Here is a 21,777-nt window from a genome sequence, read left to right on the forward strand (position 1 = left end):
TACTTTGGATATAATATATAAATAAACAAGTGACGGAACATGCGATAACAGGTAGTCGAGTCCGATATGTTGATATGTAATAATCCGATTAAAGAATAAAATAAGAGATTGGTTACTGTTTCTACCTAAGTCATATACGCATCTAAGTTTATGAACATAATACTGATAAGCTTAATGAATGAAAAGTAATGGTAATACAGACTGATTAAATAAAAGATAGGATTTAAACCCTTATTTTTGAAATGATCTACAGGAAAGACGCGAACCTTTTTGCTTTTCACTATCGCAAATTCAAATTATTTTGACAAATAAGTCTATTGAAAAGAATAGTGTATTGAATTTAAGTTAATTACATTTATATATATATATATAATAGTAATAATTTTTTCTGCATATCAACAACTATTATTCGAAATGACGCTTCTGTTGTGTTAATCACAATGTGTCGAGGTATTTTATTTCAATCAACAATGTCGCTGATATGAGAATTGCATGTTACTTACTGAAAATGATGACGCTGTGTTTATTGTCCTATACCATGATATTATTTAACCAACATTCTATAAAGGTGAGTTGTGTTTTATTGTATGAAACATTGTTGTTCTTTAATGATTTTATAATAATTTAGTGTAAATAATTAATGCATATAATATGTTAATACATATTATATGCATTGAAGAAGGTTTGTTTTTAAGTTGTTTTCCATAAATGTTCAAAAATATTATAAGTAGTCTTGTCCTTGTATAGTGTGTCACTGACTTTCTTAATTACTCTGTGCCTTTAATTGTATAATAATTATTGTATTGCACTATCGCCCGACCCAAGGCTCCACGGAAGACCAGCGCTGTGCCACCATCAGTGTCAGAGCATATGTCGAGTGGTGTCCTTTTGCAACCACAAACCAAACCCAATGTAACTGATTTTGTACTGTTTAGTATGTAAGCCTCATATTGTATATTTTATTTGGCTGCAATTAATGTCTTTATTTTCTTACTTTCTTTCTTCTTTCAAAAATGTTTAATACTTACGTAGGTAGCACCCGAACTAACGAAAAACGATAGTGTTGATGGTATTTGTCATATATATATATATATATATATATATATATATATATATATATATATATATATATATATATATATATATATATATATATTGAAATAAAAATAAAAAACATTTTGAACTTAATCGGTAAGTACTCGTGGTAGCGGTCATATTTACACGTGTTGCAAGACTTGCGGTATTATTTGTTAATTCGATACTTTGTCGGCGCTTTGTGAAATACAAGTGGTAATATACTTTGAATATAAATTATGTGCTTCAATTTATAAAAACGATAATATTTATTTAAATTTATAATATTTAGATCTAAAGTTGAATGTCAGAACTTGGTTCTTTAGTCATATATTTATGTTTCGATTTAATATCAACTCATCAAATATTTCACTATAAAATAATGCGTTTTTATGCAACAATTTCTTTACTATTCTGTATTGCGACGTGAAGCTGCTCGTTATTTTTGTTAAGTGAGGAATCTGCAACTTTCAACTTCATTTAAAATGTTAGTAAGTATTTATAACCCTATATATCGAATCTCTTTAAAACTTTGATTTAAGTATTGTTGGTATATTTTTATTCTTTTTTGAAGGTCTGACTCCGAATGTTCAGTATACACGCGCACGCCCTCACCTGAACCGAAGAAGATTGCTACAAAGAATATCAAGAAAAGGAAATCATCCTCAGCCGCAAGGTAATTCATTTATTTTATATTAATTAAAATAATCCTTAGAGTTATATTTAACAGTTCCTGCTAGTCTAGTCGTTAGTGACTCTGTTTTCTAAGCTTGAGGTTACAGGATTTAATCCTGGTAAGGCATATCTGTGTGTTTATCACGTTAATTTATTTCTCAGTTATCTTATTCTCATCTATTTATAACGTTGTCAGTCATAACTATGAACTTGGTTTAGTTTTGTGTCAACATAATTATTATTAATTGACATATATTTAATATTGTTTTTCTTATTTAAGGTCCGAAGTTGAAACAGAAAATCGACGGGTACTACATTCATCCTCACCAACACCTTGCGCGCAAAAGAAAAAAACAACCAAAAAAGCACGAACGTCAACCAGTGAAAATAAGAATGTTGGCTCTAGGTACTACTTATTTTTAGTTGTTTTTAAAATTAAATTACTTTATTGTGATTGTGCAACTATAACATAATGTATTTGCTTGAAATATTGTAATTCTGTTTTATTTTTCAGTTCTTCCAAAAAATCGCCTGAAACCGATATCTTCAAAATCATAAGAGAAGAAGAGAAGATCACCAGCGAGGGCAGTTCGAAAACCGTCAAGACAACATCATCGTTTACCAGCCGCGTATCGACAGGTTCTAGTCGACGCACTACGATAACAGACGGTAATTTTTTCATTGATTTAAAAGTGTATAACATTAATGATTACCAAAAATCTGAGCCTGAAGAACGTTATAAAAAAGCATTAGCGTCGGTTAAATTGCAATGTCAAGAGAATTCCTCCGAGTGGAATCAAATACAAACGTTCTTAGGTCAAGCCTTTAATATTTTTGGAGAATGTGAACCTGTTTATTATAATAATTATAAAAAAAATTAGTTGAATATTTTCAAATCTCCCACAGTAAGAGAATTCTATTTAAACAAAATTTTGTTATTTTTTATTCAAAGTTGTTGACAAAATCAAGTTATAGTTAATAGCCAAGGTAGATACCTACGTCTATAACTAAATCTCGAATATGGTTTTTGCATTAAGAATATAATATATTCGTATAGCGTACGATATTATCGTACGCTTATATAAATAGTTTGTGTACAAAAATAGATACTTAAATATTATAGGTTTTCAATATTTTATGTGCGAAAAAGTTTTAATGAATAAATACAGAAATTAATTTTAGTAAGATAAAAGGTTACTTTCTGTTAAATTTAAAGAATATTTTCGAATGCGATAATTTAATACTGCGACTTTATTTGATTTATATTTATAGACTTATACTACCATACTTTGCATAGTGTTAACAATTCATTGCATTCTTAATGAGAAGTCAGTCGAGTCAACTGTTTTGATTAATACAACGTATGCTAATAGTAAATAGATGTATTAAATTAGTGTTTGACAAATTACGGTTTCAAAATAGCCTAGTGAGTTTAGCTACATCTTTTGCATTAACATAATTCATTATGCCTTTCTGTGTACCGTGTAGTTCATCTGTAGACAAAAATAAATGGACAGGTCATCTTCGAAGCACTGCACATAAAACAACTGTATGTTCTAACAAATTACTTAATGATGGTGTTGAAGTAGTAGAGTCTGCATTTCGGATGCGCATTGCCACTTATCGTATATCAGCAACCAACGACCAAAGTCTGGCGTCTGTCGATGCGTTTATGAACTCTATTCGAAACAAAATAAAACGGCTTTTAGATAATTCACTTACGAAACATACGTGCGTAAAAGTAAATTTCGAGCTCTTTGGATTGTTTTTAATGTTCAAAGATAATAGTCAATCAATAAAATCATTTGGAACTAAAAATAAAATTTTATACTTAAGTTATGATTTTGAGTCACTGTTTTGCGAAGTTGTTAACTGTCTAAAGAAAAATTTGAGGAATTTCAAGACCGTGATAGTGGATGGGCTTTTGTTAGTAACTCTCATTTAGAGATCAACATTAACAAGTATCAACCATTACGAGGTTCAAGCTATGTTGACCTGCCAAAGTTCATAAAAAACAAAAAAGCATGTATAAATATACAAAACAACGATCAATGCTGTTTTTTATGGTGTGTAACAGCGGCTTTGCATCCTTCTACAAAACACCCTGAAAGAGTATCATCTTATCCTAATTTTCGAGACGTTTTGAATATTTCTCAAATTTCTTTTCCAGTCACATTTGATGACATAAGAATATTCGAAAAAAATAACCCTATGATTTCATTGACGATTTTTGGTTTGAAAAATAATAAAATTGTTGTGGGCCCCCTTTACAAGTCTAAAGTATCTAGTAATCAGAAATGTAGAAAAAATATAAACCTACTTTTAATAGACGATGGTAGTCACCCACCACATTATGTTCTAATTAAAGACTTGAGTCGTCTTGTGCGCAGACAAGTAACAAAGCATAATAGTAAGATATACTTTTGCGAAACCTGTCTGTTATTTTTTCTCACGCAGGAAGAACTCGCAAATCACTTGTGTACTGGAATAGTTACCGTTTTACCAGAAAAGGGGACAGTAATTAAATTTAAACATTTCGATCGTAAACAGAATGTTCCATTCGTTATATATGCAGATTTTGAATCGTTACTACAACCAACTGAAACTAGTGACTCTGATACTGATACTAGTGATAGTCTTACCCCTAACACTACAACTTTGCATCATCATATACCAGCTGCCTTTGGGTATCATATTGTTTGTAACGCAGATCCGAGTCATAATCGTTATTTCTCTTATCGCGGTACTGATTGCGTCGATAAATTTATTGAGGCAATCTACAAAGATGTTGCTAAAATTTATAAAATTGTGAACAAAAATACCCCAATAATATGTAATGAGAATGACGACCAAAACTTTTTGAACGCTAAACGTTGTCATATTTGTAACCATTTTCTATTTTCTGATCGGGTTCGAGATCACTGTCACATTACAGGAAGATATCGGGGAGCGGCACATAATATATGTAACTTACAATATAAACGTCCTTGTTTCGTACCTATTTTTTTTCACAATCTGTCTGGTTATGATTGCCATCTATTTATCAAAAAATTGGGGGAGGCACCTGGAAACGTCAAAGTTATACCTAAAACCAAAGAAAACTATATTTCTTTTACTAAATTTATCCCTATCGAGAATGAGTATTTTCAGCTTCGTTTTGTAGATTCTTTCAAATTTTTAGATACAAGTTTAGAAAAACTAACTACAACTATGCAGAAATCTGACTTTGTTCATTTACATAAATATTTTTGTAATGATGAGGAGTTTGAATTACTTACACGAAAAGGTGTGTTTCCCTATGAGTATATGAATAAATGGCAATGTTTTGAAGAAAAATACCTGCCAAGTATTGACTGTTTTCATAATTCGCTCACTGATGAGAACATTTCTGTAAAAGATTATAATCATGCGCAAAAAGTATGGCAACAGTTTAAAATTCAAAATTTAGGTGAATATACAGACCTATATTTGCAAACGGATGTTCTTCTGCTAACCGATATTTTTGAAAAGTTTCGCGCTACTTGCAAACAACACTATGACTTGGATCCTGCTTTTTATTTAACTACACCTAGCTTATCATTTGATGCCATGCTTCTGAAAACTGGTATTGAATTAGAGCTTATAGATGACTTTAACATGCTTAAGATGATCCAATCTGGAATAAGAGGGGGAGTCTGTATGACCTCTCTACGATATGCAAAGGCTAATAACATATACTTACCTCACTATGACTCATCCCAGATAGACTCATACCTAATTTATATCGACTGTAATAATTTATATGGTTACAGCATGTGTCAGTATATGCCCCTATCAGACTTTAGGTTTCTAGAAACCAATGAAATAAGTGCTTTAAATATCACTCAAATCCCTGATGACTCGGATTATGGTTTCATTCTAGAAGTTGATATTATTTACCCCAATGATTTACATGATAAACATAATGATTTACCATTTTGTCCCGAAAATGTGTTCCACCAGGTGGGACGCATTATAAACTGGTACCTAATCTATATGACAAATATTTGTATGTGATTCATTATGTACATTTGAAAACGTGTCTTAAACATGGTTTAAAATTAAAAAAAGTACATAGAGTAATTACGTTCAAACAGTCCCCTTACTTAAAACAATATATTGATATGAATACAAGGCTACGTCAAGAGGCAACGTCTGTCTTTGAACAAGATTTTTGTAAATTGATGAATAACAGTATATTTGGTAAAACTTTAGAAAATACTGAGAAAAGGGTTGATGTGCGCTTAGTTAATCAGTGGACAGACAATGATAACACAACAAAAAAGAAAATCACCGCTGACAGATTAATTGCAAGGCCAAATTTTCACAGTGTATCAGTTTTTACTGAAAATTTGGTGGCAGTTCAATTGAAACCAGATCTAATAATTTTAGATAAACCGATCTACATTGGTTTCGCTGTACTAGAGTTATCTAAAAGTCATATGTATGATTTTCATTATTCAGTATTTAAACGTTTTTATGATACTCGTCTACAAATGTGTTACACGGATACAGATAGTTTTGTTTATTATATACAAACAAAAGACTTTTTTTAAAGATTTAAGAATGCATTTTTTAACATATTTCGATACTAGTTGTTACGATATTGATAATAAATTTTTATTACCTGTTCAAAATAAAAAAGTGCCAGGACTTTTTAAGGATGAAATGAAAGGAAAAATGATTAAAGAGTATGTTGGACTTCGTTCTAAAGTGTATTCTATCAAAACAGTTGATAAAATTATTAAAAAAGCTAAGGGTGTGAGAGAACCTGTAGTATGCAAATTTGAGTTTTCTCATTACGTGAAATCATTATTTCAAGGAGATGAAATAAAAAGAAGAAACATATTATTTAAGTCGATTAAGCACAATATATTTACCCAAAGTGTAAATAAAGTCGCCCTTTCAGCTAATGATGATAAGCGTATGATATCTGACAACCAAATAGTGACGAAAGCTTGGGGGCATACCTCAATACTTAATGTTTAATTTGTAATCAATTGTCATGTTTTGTATAAAATAAATTGTACTATATGCAGTCAGAGGTCATTAGTAAATTGAATAGCACATATAATTGAAACAACATTTTGATATTAATTTTATAAATCTATTAAAAACTATAAATATAAGTTGAAGATAATAACTAATTCAATTATATGTCCTAAAAATAAATCTTTCTTCTACTTATTATACTTATTGTGTTTTTATTTTAACAATATTATTCAGTGATGTCTTATGATAAATAAATATATTATCTTATTATTTTCTTGTTTTCATTTTAATTTACCTTAAACATTTCTATAGATAGTTTATTCATAAACGTGTTCATAAAACAAGTTGTGACTTGTTTAGGTAAAGACATACACACGTGTAAAGTTAAAGCTATCATATAACAGGATTGCGCATTTATATTTTGCTGAACAAACAATAGCTAACCTTTATAAGCGCAAAGTAATTTTTAATTGGTTACATTCGAATAGCATCAACGCGTCTTTATTATCCACTCGCAGACATAGACCTGGTAAGTTGTTTTTTAACTAACTACTTATTAAAATTATATATATATATTATATATATATTAAAATTATATATTATATTTTACAAATCAAATAAACATTAAAATTAATTTATTTGTGGTTATATACATTTTTGTTCGTTGTGTAATCTGATTTATCAATATTATATAATTTTTCGTTTTGTCTTAGGTTTTCAAAAAATGGCAGACAGCGAAGACATCCCAATTCCATTTTCGCAATATGCACAAGAGTTTGAGCTACCACAAGAATTTGACGATAGCGACTTATATAAAAAAATTAAAAAGAACATCGAAAACCCTAAAGCCAAGAAACGTAATAAAGTTAACATTCATAATAAAGTAGTGAAAAGGACTCAAGGACACCCACCATCTTTTGTGATAAATAATCATGAGATCAAAGGCAATAAACTGATCAAAATTCAAATAATCAACATAACAGAGGATGTAAGGGATCAAAACGATGAACAGAACGAAAATGTATTACTGAGCGCGCAGTATGTTGCAGGCGATAATTTTGATGAAATTATTGACAGCACAGAGGCTTTAATAAATAAAATTTCAAAAAAAATTTGTGGATACAGTACTAGTTATTAAAGTTGTATTTTAAATATTATATAAGTAATAAATATTATATGAGTAAGTTGTCGTTTTATTTATATCCATACTAACTAATAAGTTTTTCTTATGCAAATTATGTAAAATCTAAGCTAAAAATTAAAAATATAACATTTACTATAAAAAACTTATTAGGTAGTTATCAGTAGTTATATAGAATGGTATAAAAAAACTAATATAATTAATAACAAACATTTATTTTAAGAAACACATTTTGAATACAAATTAAAATTAGATTTGTCGATTGTCTAAATACCATTTTTTTATACATAAAACATTTTTTAATGCACAAGATTTTTTATGATACACACAGTTAAAAATACATTCATTAGTACAATATTTTTTATACAGTTCTTTTAAATTAGGCACATCTTTTTCACCCAAATCTAAAATAGTGCATTTTGGATATAAATCTTTAATCCATTGAACTTTTTCCAAACCTTTAACGTAGATTGTCTTATCTTTTATATGGTTATCAATAAGTCTTCTAAATTCTCTATAATCAACATAACCTTCGTGCCATAAAATACCTAAATGTTTTTCAATCCATCTTGTCTGCCTCTTTTCACTTTCCGCCAATTTAGAAAAACGAAAAGGGGGGGTTTTATTAAGAAAACTTGAGTGTATTCTAGCGTGCTGTATGCAAATTCTTTGACAATAAATTCATTTTCTTTTGTTTTAAATCCTTGAAGGTCTACAAATATATGCTGCATTACGATACTTTTTTCGTAATATTACTTAAGGGCTTATATTCAAATATACTATCATTTAAAATCAGACAGTAAGCTGCAGTGTTCTTTGGTATATCAGATTCACAATCCAATTCAACTCTCACATCTACCGATCCGGTTTTTAAGGTTTCGTTTTGACGAGAACAGTTGATAACAAATAAAGGAGCTATATCTTTAAAGTCTTGAGGACTTAACAACGGCGCTTGTAGACGGTTATAATAAGACTGCTGAAATTTCGCATACTGCTCGTATAATATAGCAAACTTTCCACCCGAAAAACTAACATCAAAACTTTCGTACGGAAAGTAGACTGAATTCAAAAAACTTTAACATCTCTCAAATTACAGTGATCAAAATGTGTTATGTCTTTATTAGCGTCATTTTTTCGTCCCGTTTTCAAACCAATTATAATATAACGCGGCTTTTCAATTTGAGATGAAGTTTTGATAGACCAAGAATGTTTTGACGTCTCAGGCAAGAGCGGATATTCATATAAATCCCAAGTCCTAAATGCTATCTGAATGGCACGATCACTTTCCAAACATTTGAGTAAGTTTAATCTTTCTCGATCAGACACTTTAACATGAGGCATGCGCCATACTATTTTAGATATAGTAATATTGTCTATATATTCATTCGCATTTAGTTTAACGCTATTCAAATTAGTATTGGATCTTAAAATAATGAGTTCATGCTTGCAATTAATTATGATTTTGTTGTAATCCTCAGCAAACCCGAGAATCTTGTTTAAGGGTACAGACACGGAAAATGAACCTTGCGTGTTTTTTATGCCTTTGACATCAAATCCCCATAACTTAGACATAGATGCTTCCAGTTCATTCATAGATACAAGAGATTTCATAGTTGTTGTAACTCCTGCGTTTTTAATTTTGTCAATTTCGATTCCATTTAATTCATATCGAATATCTTGAAATAGATGAAGTATGGGGTTGTTTGTAAAAAGAACACTTTTTACCTCGGCTTTTGTTTCTCTATTGAATGCGGTTATAGTACCTTCTATGTATAAAGAACTTGCTGATGGTAGTACATAAAGATCTTGTTGGTTTATAGGTATACGTATTTCATCGTTGAAATTAAAACTTGTTACGTACGGCTTATATGAATGATATTCAAAGCTCTCGATAGAATTATCAAAGACAAAAGGTTCTGTTAAGTTTAATATACTCATTTTAATAGCCGTAAGCTTTGGAGGAATTGCTTATTTTGTTTCGTAAGTTTCACTTTAGGTCTTCTTTTTATGATTGCAGGATGAGTACTGATAGTTTTTTTAAGAGAGATTGAAGTTTTATTGAAGTCTATCATTTTTTCCTTAGATGTAAGTATATCTGAATTTCTTCACCTCGTAAATTAACTAGATTATTTTTAACGTCTAAAATTCTTATCGTAATTGTATTTAAGCTGTTTTGGGTTACAGGGAAATAAATAACGTTTTTTGGTGTTTCTATAATCCGATAACCAGGTGCCACATTTGGTACAAACTCGTGAATTATATGACTAGGTTTTCCGTTAACAAATGAACCGCTCACTATGTCACATTCAATGCGTACTATAGTTGTCGACAGAATGGAAACAGGATAAGGGGATTCGGTTAATATATTAGCTTGAATGGATTCTGAACCGAAGCCAAGTAAATTACCGATAGAGCCTTCTTTGTTGAAATGAATATTTTCAGAGCATAAAATAGATGTTTTTAAGGTATTATTATTGCATGTTAATGCAAAAGAGCATCCTTCAATATGTTCTTTAAGGTAATCGTCAATATCTTGAAGTTCATATGATCCTTCAGGAATTTTAATTACTTTGTTTTTACCATAATATAACTTATTATTTCTGTTGTCTATGTTGGGTATAGAATTAAAAGTTGACATATACAATAGCCCACACTCATATTCACCATCCAGTTGAAGAGCTGGTGAATAGTTTGTTAACAGAGTGGAAGATGTTCCAGTTATAGACAAAGTGAAAGACATTGTGAGAATGATAAACTGTTTATTGTGCGATGATATTTAAACGGTTATACCAATATTGTTTTAAGTATTTTAGACATAAATGACCACAATTGACAGTGTTAAACTTTTGGTACGTGTCATAATTATAGTAAATATCATATTTTTTTAAATACCTCTTTAATTCTAGCGGAGGTGGAAGGTCTCCATAACTATTAAAATATTCACAATAATTATTATCTTTTACATAGGCTACCCAGTGTGTACCATTGTTTTTAGAACTGTCCAAATTAACAATTCCACATTCTACTTTTTTAGGACTCTTTGGTAAACTGTCTCTCATATAAACTCCTCGAAAATATGGAATATCAGATGAGTGTTTTAAAATATCAATATTTGAAAGAGCGCGCCTGGGTAACCTCTCATTTAGTTTTTTGAAATTTTCAAACATAATCCTTTGCCATTTTTATATGGTTTAATGTGTAAGCCTTTTCCTAATGCAATAGATTCCATCATCTTGTTATGTCGCTCTGATTCCGCTAAATTTTTTCTGGCGGCTTTGTAATCACCTACAGCTTTAGCAATTCCGGCAGCTCCTCCTGCTAATGATCCCAGCGCAGACAGACCGGCAAAAATAGGTATCAGCGGTAAGAAGCCTCCAGTTTTTGGAATTGGTATAATACGAGGTACCCGTACCTTGGAATTGGTATTGAAAATTTTTGTCGCAGCAATAAGAGCTCGATCAATTATATTACGTTTTGTTTTTGGTTTCTTTTTTAATTCAGTGCGTATCTTGGACACAAAACGTTTAAAAGGTTTTATACCCGCACCGGCCTTTATTTTCGATTTCATCACTTTGCTAACTAACCATGAAGCAATTTTTTCTCCTCTCCCTGCATCTTTCGACTTTCTTCTTTGTTTCGCCATTTCGTATAGTTCTAAATCAGCACGATGTCTACCAGCTAAATCAGAATAATTATCATATGCTATGTCGTGTTTCATACACGCATTATCTAGCGCATTAATTCCTTTATCACCTCTTTGTAACCTTTTGCGCAATTTCGTTCCCGGACCACAATAGTTATAACCAGGTAAGTGTAATTCGAAGGGCAAATTATTAATAGCGCTGTTTAAGAGTCCTCTCCCTTTCATATCCCGTAAGATAATAACACTATCATTAAAAGGATATTATATAAATAACATTAAACAATGGCACTTTTATCAATCCAACTGTTTTCGCTATCATCAAGGCCTAACCATTTAACATACAACTTTCTACCCTTTTTTTAATAACCTTTTCTACAAGGTAAACGTTTGGATGGTTGGTTTTCAGAAGTTCTTCTTCGTAAAATGTACCGAGTATAGTGTTTTTATGCTGGTCTTGAACGTGATACGTAACAGGTTGAGTGCGATTCACATGAGTAATAGTGAAAAGTTCTGTTGACCAATTAGGTGTGTAACCTTTGTGAAAGGCATTTTTATACTTACTAATGCGTACACAATCTCCTTTATTAAATTTGTTCAATTTATAAGACAAAGTGGCTTGTGATCTTTTAATATTTTTTAATACTTGCATTTCATTATCAACATTTACATCAATAGGTTTCATTTTTGTTGTGCGATGTACGGTCTGATTATACGATTTTACTACATCGTCTAATGGCTTACCAACCCATTTATAGTTACCAACTAAACTGAAATGTTTGTAGAGTTTAAACTTAATGGTCTTTATCAGCCTTTCAACGATAGATGCCTTTTTAATTGAATAAGTTGAGTAATGATTTACGTTTAATGATTTTAAATAGAAATCAAATTCATGATTGTAGAATTCTTTTCCTAGATCAGTTTGTAAGTTATTAGGTCTCCGTTTAGATGTTTTGATTATTAGTTCGAATGCATCTTTGACTTCTGTTTTAGTTTTAGACTTAATAGGTGTACACCATGCATACTTTGAAAATGTGTCAATAACGACTAAAATATATTTATATCCTCTGTTAACAGTATGAAGCTTTTGTAAATCTATCAAATCAGCTTGCCATAAATCATCAATTTCTTTTAGTACAACCGATCGTCGCTTAAAATTTCTTCGCGCTGACCGGTGGATCTCGTTCACTATTTGTTGTTTTGCCATTATTTATTTTTTTTAAAATATCATCTACCTCCTTCTTCGTGTAAAAGTTCAGTTTTAACTGAGTTACGAGTTGGTGAATTTGATTATTTATTGTGTTAAACAAAGAGTCTATATACTTCTTTTCGTACATGTTTTGAATGTATTCATCAACGTACTGTTTGTTAACTGCATCATCGGAAGATAATGGTTTAACAACTCCTTTTAATCTAACAGTTTTTAGATCAAAATTTCCTGCTTCTGTTCGAAGCAAAGCTTTGTACTTGAGCTCAGAGATTTCATCAGTACGCAAACGTTTATGAACATGGTGTCCGAATTTGTCTATATTCATTTTTTACTTGAAAGTCAAACTTCGACTGATTAGAAAGGTAAGAGTATTCACTTATATATTATTTATCAAGCCTGCTTCACGTAATTCTTCAATTATGGATATGATTTCGTTATCTAACCCAGTATTACCAGCGTCTCGCGATGCCATAAGCAGTTTTAATCTGTCTACTAATTCGTTTGGATCATCCCAATATACATATGAAATATCTCTTTTTACTTTTTTCATTGATGGTAAACCTTCACCGGATACACATAATTCTTCACTTACTGTGCGTTGTTTGGATAATTTGAAAAGGGGTTTTATAACGTTTAAATATTTCATACCCTTGTTGCTTTTTATGGGTTTATTTGGATCAAAGTCACGTCTATGTGCGTTCGTTTTCAATAACAATGTTTTATACAATCGTTTATCATCTTCAGTTACTAGTTTTAAGTCAGGTACTTTCTTAAACAACAAATCATTTAAGCCTCGTGTTAAAAAATAGCTTTCTCCACCTATTACGAGTTTGTCATCATTAACAGAAATTGGGTAAGATCCAAGCATTAGCTTTCCGCGCTCATTTCGTACACCGAATGGAATATTCATGATAAAATATTGTTTTTGCCAAGCAGGATCATCGCGAGGAGAATAAAACGAGTCTGACGTTCTAAATGATACATTATTTGTTGTATCAGAATCACTTTGGTTCCCACTTCTTTGAGATGAAGAATCACTATATTCACTATCATTTAATTCATTTTCACTATAATTTGGTTCAGATTCAAATGACTTTCTCAGCATTGTTTTATTATCCAAACTTTCTTTCATCCCATCTTCTGAAGGACTATATTTCAAAGTTTTTACCGACTTATTCCATTTAAACCTATCGTTATCGAAATCTGAGGCACTAATATTAAGATTGTTATCATTACTACTATGTTTTTTTACCATTTCACCAAGTGGGTCTGTGATTGGTTTTAACATTGCTTCCAACATCATATTATCGTTTGTTTTAACATCACGAATGCGTTTAACTTTTTTCTTACTGCTTCAGCAGATTTGAGTACTTTATGTTTAAATATTTTTTCTTCGTTAATTTTATGTTCCATGTCTGAACTGGATGGTTTCATTTTCAACAATAAGTTTTTAATGTAATACTATCCTTTATATATCAAGTTAATCTAGAATTATAAATGTATCAAATCCTTTTCTATAACATCCTGAATTTCTATTACAATCTTTATTTATGACTAAGTAATCAAACGGTATCTTCCATACTTGTGCACACATTTCACGAAATTGAGACCATGACATATCACTTCCTACATGTTCATCATAAACATGCTTTAAATTAATATCATCCTGTTTAAAAAGAATGATTAAGTTAGCATTATCTCTTATTAATTGTTTAGGTATTTTACTATACGTTTGATTCAGATAAAAGCTATCTATATTTTTATGTCTTCCCATTGCGAAGTAATCTCGTATATTATTTTGATTTTCACACGCAACATCATCAAATATTATAATGGAATTCATGTTTGCTATATGAGGACTTAAGATTTCATCATTTACACTATATTTTTTAAATGAAACTGATGGAACTAGTTTTAAAACTTGCTCAAGAAATTGGTACATTGGTTGAAATAAGGTTTTAGAGTATACATAAACATTTTCAAAGCGTAGACCTTGTTCATGTAGCAGCAAACCAACAATTAAATTTGTTTTTCCACAGTTGGATGGGCCGCATATTATACAGCGTATGGTGTCAGGTAAAAGTGAGCCATGTCGAAAATAGCGTTTCTTGGACAAAGAACAAACAGCATCCAACTGCAATTTCTGAGACTGTTTTACAAACTTCATATTATCAATAGACACGTGCAACTAACTTGAAAGACAATATGCCAGTAGTATATTTTAATAAGCTTTAGAGTATATATTTTATCCCAACGTTGCAAATGATGCTGACCTTCCAACCCGAAGGGTAAACTAGACCTTATTGGAATTAGTCCGGTTTCCACGCGATGTTTTCCTTCACCGAAAAGCGACAGGCAAATATCAGATGACATTTCGCACATAAATTCCGAAAAACTCATTGGTGCGAGCCGGGGTTTGAACCCGCGATATCCGGAACGAAAGTCGCACGTACTTACCGCTAGGCTACCAGCGCTGTTCCTCTGTATTCATAATCATATTGAAAAACGATAAAAATAAGCACACGAGCACCCAATAACCCCGTGGAGGTAACATCGCGATTTTATATTAAAGTGACATCACAAAGAATAATTATAATAAGAGCCAGCCTCCGGGAGTCTATCTGCGTCATTAAAACATGGAAAATATGCCTTTGTCTCCATATTACGTTGCTGGGACGCTGTAGAATAATTATGTCTTAAGCGGGCTGGTAGATTTGACATATAAATGATGATTTTGAATCATAGATATTGAATTATTTGATGGATTTGATTTAGTTTTATGTTTTATAGTCAGTATTTTGTTCGTGTTGGTGTGGTGAAAAAGTTTGTGTTTCACTCGGTGGCAAAGTTTGTTTAACCTTCGTGCCTTGAAACCCTCGCAACGCTCAAGATTCCACTTTTTGAACCACTCGCTATGCTCGCGGTTCAATATTGGAATCTTTCGTTTACCTACTCGGGTATCAATATTGGCACGTGCGGTTAAACAACTACTTTGCCCCCTTGTAAAACAAATAACTAGTTTTATCCATGACTTCAGTGTGCTTAATAATCATCACAATATTTTGGAATGAAAAAATAAAGGAATTTTCAAATGATTACAGAAGATGTGACAAGACTAAAATGAAAAAATAAAATTCTAAAACACAAACAAGCTTCCGATACTTTTAATATGTTAAACCCCGAGAGCTCTAACGAAAAATACAGTGTTTAAATCTAAATACGGGCGAATGTCTTATGTGTCCGTCCCCCTTTTCCCATCTCTACCGTCCCATCATCGCGAATGATCCTTGAATATCGCCAAAAACATTTACATCCAATTTGAAGCGATGTCAGGACTCGGGACCGTATTTAACTAATGGTGGACACGGGACTGAGTGCTAAATTAGATTTTTAAAATATTATGTTAACGTATGCCAATCTCAACCAAAATCAACAAGAGTACAATCGTTGGTTAGCTACTTAAATGATATTATCGTGAGCGTTTGCGTATTTGTCTACATAACCAGCCGGCGTATCATGCTTCTAATTTTATCACTTATCCACGTGGATAAGACGTCTGTCACGCTTTAGCAAGTATGTCAGTGTGAGAGTGACAGATGTCTTATCCACATGGATAAGTGATAAAATTGGAAGCATGGTAGGCCGGCAGATTCCTTTAACGAAGCTCAGAGTGTAACTCAGTTCCTAGTATTTTTATGGCCTGAATTAGGTTTTGGATTGCTCCATTTCGCAATTAGAACGCGTTTGGGATTCGCAATTTTCGACGAGGCTCGGTTACTACGTTACTAGTAATTACTTAAAATATAAGAGCTTAATGGTAACCCAAATGGGGCGAAGTGAGGATTTGAAATATGTTTATGGTATGCTATTTTGGTCGTATGTATATTTTTAACCCCCGACGCAAAAACGACGGGGTGTTATAAGTTTGACGTGTCTGTCTGTCTGTGTGTGTGTCTGTCTGTTTGTCTGTCTGTCTGTGGCATCGTAGCTCCCGAACGGATGAACCGATTTCGATTTAGTTTTTTTTGTTTGAAAGCTGGGTTAGTCGGGAGTGTTCTTAGCCATGTTTTATGAATATCGGTCCACTATGTCGCGGTCGGGGTTTTTTTCAAAATTTTAATTTTGTGGTTAGGTTATAATAGTTATTTGTTATACAAGGGGGCAAAGTTGTATTTTATCGCTGAGTGTGGAATTGAAAAACGAGCAAGTGAAAGGATTCTATAGTTGAACTACGAGCGAAGCGAGTGGTTCGAGAATAGAATCCTGAACTTGCGAGATTTTTTAACACACGAGATGTAAAATACATTTGCACCCGAGTGTAACACTAAACTTTTACCCTCACTATAGCGAGGAAACTACAACGCAAAAAATGAGTTTATCACTGCTACCAGTAGTTCCAAAGGTGGTAAATCATCTTTATTACTAGATTCACCTACTTTTATCAATTTTAACGCAGTTACTTTGACTTTATTCAAGGTCAAATTACTTTACCCACTAGTGGATAAAATGCGTTTTTACCCGCTGGTATTAAAGGACAAAACACGTGTTTCCGAGCTAGTGAGGGGAAAATGAAATTATTATACTGAAGCATCTAACAGGATTTGACCATTAACACTCGACTTATCGGCGGAGAAAAAAATCGTGAGGAAACCTTACTCCGAAGAAATTCAAAGTATATGAAGTCCCCAATCCACATTGGGCTAGCGTGGGGACTGTAGCCCTGGTAAGAGGCGCCCTGTGCCCAGCAGTGGGGCGTATACAGCCTCAGTCATTTATATAAGTTTACCAACAACCTTAAAGTAAAAATAAATCAACCAGAACCGGAAATAAAATAGGTATCCAATATCAATCAAAGAGCTGATATAAACAAATGTGATTTCGCAATAAAGGCGTTTAATTAAATCGAACATTATTGGTTGTTTCGTCTTCATGACAAAAGGGCTTAAGTCTAACAGTAGGGATTACAATCCGGTCTGGCGGTCCGGTTATTCGATCGGATCCGGAAAATATAATCGATTCAACACCTTATTTTTTAAATTACATATAGGCTTAGGTTACTCTTGGCTACAGACTAGCCAAAGGCAAAGATGTGGCCTACAATGGAGTGAGCTCGCCCAGAAGATGCCTGTTCACCCTAAATTTGAAGGTTGCCGGGTTATGAGTTCGGAAATATAGCCGCCGGCAAGGAAATCCACAAATCCTTGGCAGTGCGCATCATCATGCAAATAAATGCCTTTACCGGTATTCGAGTCCCGGATCATGGCCTTAGCAGGCAGGGTCACTACCACCTGGACCGTGTCAAAAACCACTTTCATTTGCCCTGCCTACTCCTTTTGGGACTAGCTCATTTCTCAAAACTGAAAGTTACAAGTGGAAGTCTCTTTCCAACTTGTCATATTAGACATTGACAACCACTTGTAAATTGTAACTTGTAGAAGCGCGACTTCAAGTATGGACTCGTGTGCGACAAGGCAAGTTGTGCTATAGGGGCTGGTGTGATTTTATGTGTGTGTGAATTGATCCGGTATTCCGGCTTGATTAAAAATTCCGGTTTTCAATCCCTATAACAGTAACCTACCGATTACGTCGTTTTAGAATAAAGGGTGGCGAATATAGCATTATCGTACGAGGTAATTACGGGTACAATACGGGCTATTACCGTTGTCATGGTGACGGCATTATTGACGATTGGTTTGCAAGTGTTACGGAAATATAGCTTTATTGTTCTGAGCAGTGATTTGGATAATCGAATGAGAATTGAATACATTTTGGCTTCACTTAGTAAACCTAAGTATGAATTGAATACCTTGTTTACATAATATATTAAGAGGATACGGTAGCGAAAATGCTAAAATGGAAAGGAGCCCCCCCCTTTCAACTTGGGAATTTTAGTTATATATACAAGTGTTATTAACTAGATTTATCGAAAAAAAAATTGTCCATTAAGAACAACTCAGTCAAAAGATATTTCAAAAAAATCTTTAAAATCGAGGTTCCGCTCTCAACTTTTTCCTCCTTCAAAACTTAATCAATTGGAACGAAATTTGAGAATCTGAATAACAATGAAATAATCTATGTCGGACCGTTTAGCTTTTTCGGTTAATTGTTACCTTAGTAATCTTGAGTATCACAGCTTTTTTTGCGCCACAATGAAAAAGGCCGTTTTTTGAAATTTTTGATTGGCTCTAGAGTCTTTAAAAAGCAGAATATCAAAAAAATCAAAACGGTCCGACACAGATAAAAATAATAACAATCTGTGTTGAAAAAATCATTGCACTATCTTCAAAAACCAGGGAGGAAATAGTCGAGAGCGTTTGTATGGAGAATTGACCCCTACCGTATCCTCTTAAGTAATAACTTCTGTTAAATATACGCTAATAAATATACACAGTGTGACATGAGGAAACCGAATAATTTTAACAGCGTATCCTCATCATATTAGAAGAGTGAAATATATAAACTTTTCTGGATACTTTTAAACAAATAACAATTACTGATTATTTCTCAGAACAAAACGCTGTTTAAATGTCGATGACGCCGTTATCGGACATAATCTAACCATCCTCGTTGATAGATATCAAAAAGTGACTCTTTGCAAAATAGTATTTAAACAAAAATTGTAATTTTTTTTTATTTTAAGTGCCAGTTTTACGAATAAAATTTACTTTTTATGTGAAAGTACATCCAAAAAACGAAAAAAAAAACTTACACAAAAAAAAATACGTTTTTGAATAACGTCAAATAACATTTTATCTTTTTTTGCCCTCAGAAATGTGTAGTTAAAATCTTTCGGTTTCCTCATGTTACACCGTCTGTCTAAAAGGCATCAGCGCGATTTTTTTCTATGATAATATAATTTGGGGATATTGACATGTATCATACAGAGAAAGGACAAGTTGGGACAGTTTTCTGTCAGTGTGGCTTATACCTCTGCCACACTATGCTCCTCGCGCTGCTGCGATGTTGCCTTCTCCGGTCACACACTGCTCTACTCGCGCGATTATCGCACTAAATGAGTTATTGTCGGCCCTTTAACTCGCGCCAAAAAACCGACAAAATAGGGAGCGGTGGGCATGACGAGGAGCATAACGAGCGGCATGACGAGTAGCGCGGCCACACTATGTATGCCTCTGCCTACTTCCCTCGGTACTTCCCAAGCCGCTCGTCGGGTGGCTGAGGTAATAGGGTTTGATGACTCGGTCGTACCGTGCCCCACCTTATATACCTACTTACCCTGTTTTTCATCCATACTATCCATACTAATATTATAAAACTCCGAAACCATGAGGGTATTTTTTTTTAAAAGGTGGTGAAAGTGTGTGTGTCTGTTTGTTTGTCCGTCTTTTTTTACGGCAAAACGGAGCGACGAATTGACGTGATTTTTTAAGTGGAGATAGTTGAAGGAATGAAGAGTGACATAGGCTCCTTTTTGTCTCTCTCTAACGCGAACAAAGCCGCGGGCAAAAGCTAGTACAAAATAAATGTAAGTTGGGTGATAGTGCAATATTATCGAGGTTATTATTGTTATTTACAGCACAAGATTTAACCGATTTTTTGCAATGAAAAAATTATTTGAAATGCAGAATAAAATTCAGAACTACCAATAGGATTGTGATTGCAGCGTGCACTTGGCAGTGGCCAATAACTTATAAATTATTCAAGGCATGGCTTATAAGTTTCACAAGTGCTTGTAAAAGTCCAACTTGTAATATTTCTTTGAGAAAATAAGTTTAAATTGCACCAATTTGTACCAAAGTCTATATGTATTCGTGTTATTAAATTCAAATATTTAACTCGACGTTTCTAACGTGATATTACGTTCTTGGTCACAAGCAAATATGAGTGACAATCTTTATATTTAGTAATAAAAAAAATTTAAAAAAATACCTTTTAGTTTTTTTTGTTACGCATTATTATAATGCATGTACTGAATGCGAGTCGAAATATCGGGAGGTCAGCAAAAAACAAAACTGTGATCAAGGTCTATATTGTACATTACAAGCACTATATAATAAAGAGTACTACAAGTCTAGTGCAACTACATAGTGCTCATTACAAACAGGTAGTTCATGTCTGAACCAGGTATTAGTTAAACGGCAAACATTGTACCACGTTCTGTGATCCAGCTGATGGCACGAAAAGCACGCTCGCAAACACCGATATTTCGAGCAACATGTCACGCTTTACACTAGACATATATTCATAAACTCACGTTTTTATTTTGGGAAAAATGGCAGGCAGAGTATGTGAAACTGCTCGGCTTTCACTTTTGAAAAAAAAAACGGCCAAGAATGTGTCGGGCAACACTCAGTGTAGGGTTCCGTTGTTTTCCGTATTTTTATCAAAAACTGTTCAACCTATCAAGTTCAAAATAATTTTCCTAGAAAGTCTTTATAAAGTTCTACTTTTGTGATTTTTTTCATATTTTTTAAACTCATGGTTCAAAAGTTAGAGGGGGATGGACACATTTTTTTTAACTTGGAGAGATTATTTTCTAAAATATTAACAATATCAAAAAATGATTTTAGTAAACCCCTGTTCATTTTTAAATACTTCTCCAACTCCCAATATCACGGTAGTGTTGAAACGAAAAAAACAACACACTCCGCACTTTACATGTAGGGTCATAGGTTTGGTCAACGGTCATTGAGATTATCCGCGGACGGACGGACAGACATGGCGAAACTATAAGGGTTCCTAGTTGACTACGGAACCCTGAAAAGCGAAATTATGATAATATTGCAGTGACAAGTTGCTAGCCCATTGCTCTTCACGATCATTCACAGTCGACTTATTATTCTAGATCCTTAAAAGATATAAATACTGCTTTTACGTCAAATTAAACATATGCATCTATCATCTGTGATCTAATAAACTAAACACAGACTTCCTCTTACAACGGTTCTGAAATAGTTCCGCCGAATAGGTATCAAATAGCACTTGAACATCATTGAGCCGCTCCGAACTCTTGTAGTCAAACTATTTAGACAACTTTTGTGAAACTACGCGTAGTTACAAACTTGGTGC

At 32.8% G+C, this 21,777-nt stretch overlaps 3 protein-coding genes across 5 annotated transcripts in view; 2 read left to right on the top strand and 1 right to left on the bottom strand.

The window, feature by feature from the left end:
- LOC125235735 (acyl-CoA (8-3)-desaturase-like) overlaps positions 1–21,777 on the bottom strand; it is a 193,320-nt gene that overhangs the window by 131,867 nt on the left and 39,676 nt on the right. The gene's annotated exons all lie outside the window — the stretch shown is intronic.
- Positions 1–21,777, top strand: part of LOC125235733 (prothoracicostatic peptide-like) — a 316,691-nt gene that overhangs the window by 98,607 nt on the left and 196,307 nt on the right. The window lies entirely within an intron of this gene.
- Positions 1,195–7,937, top strand: LOC125235734. The gene is made up of 5 exons (XM_048142310.1): positions 1,195–1,561; positions 1,649–1,750; positions 2,030–2,155; positions 2,264–2,418; positions 7,473–7,937. Coding segments are annotated over exons 1-5 (810 nt in total). The 5' UTR covers positions 1,195–1,559; the 3' UTR covers positions 7,898–7,937.

Source organism: Leguminivora glycinivorella, chromosome 18 (assembly GCF_023078275.1).
Source record: "Leguminivora glycinivorella isolate SPB_JAAS2020 chromosome 18, LegGlyc_1.1, whole genome shotgun sequence".
Taxonomy (NCBI): Eukaryota; Metazoa; Arthropoda; class Insecta; order Lepidoptera; family Tortricidae; genus Leguminivora; species Leguminivora glycinivorella.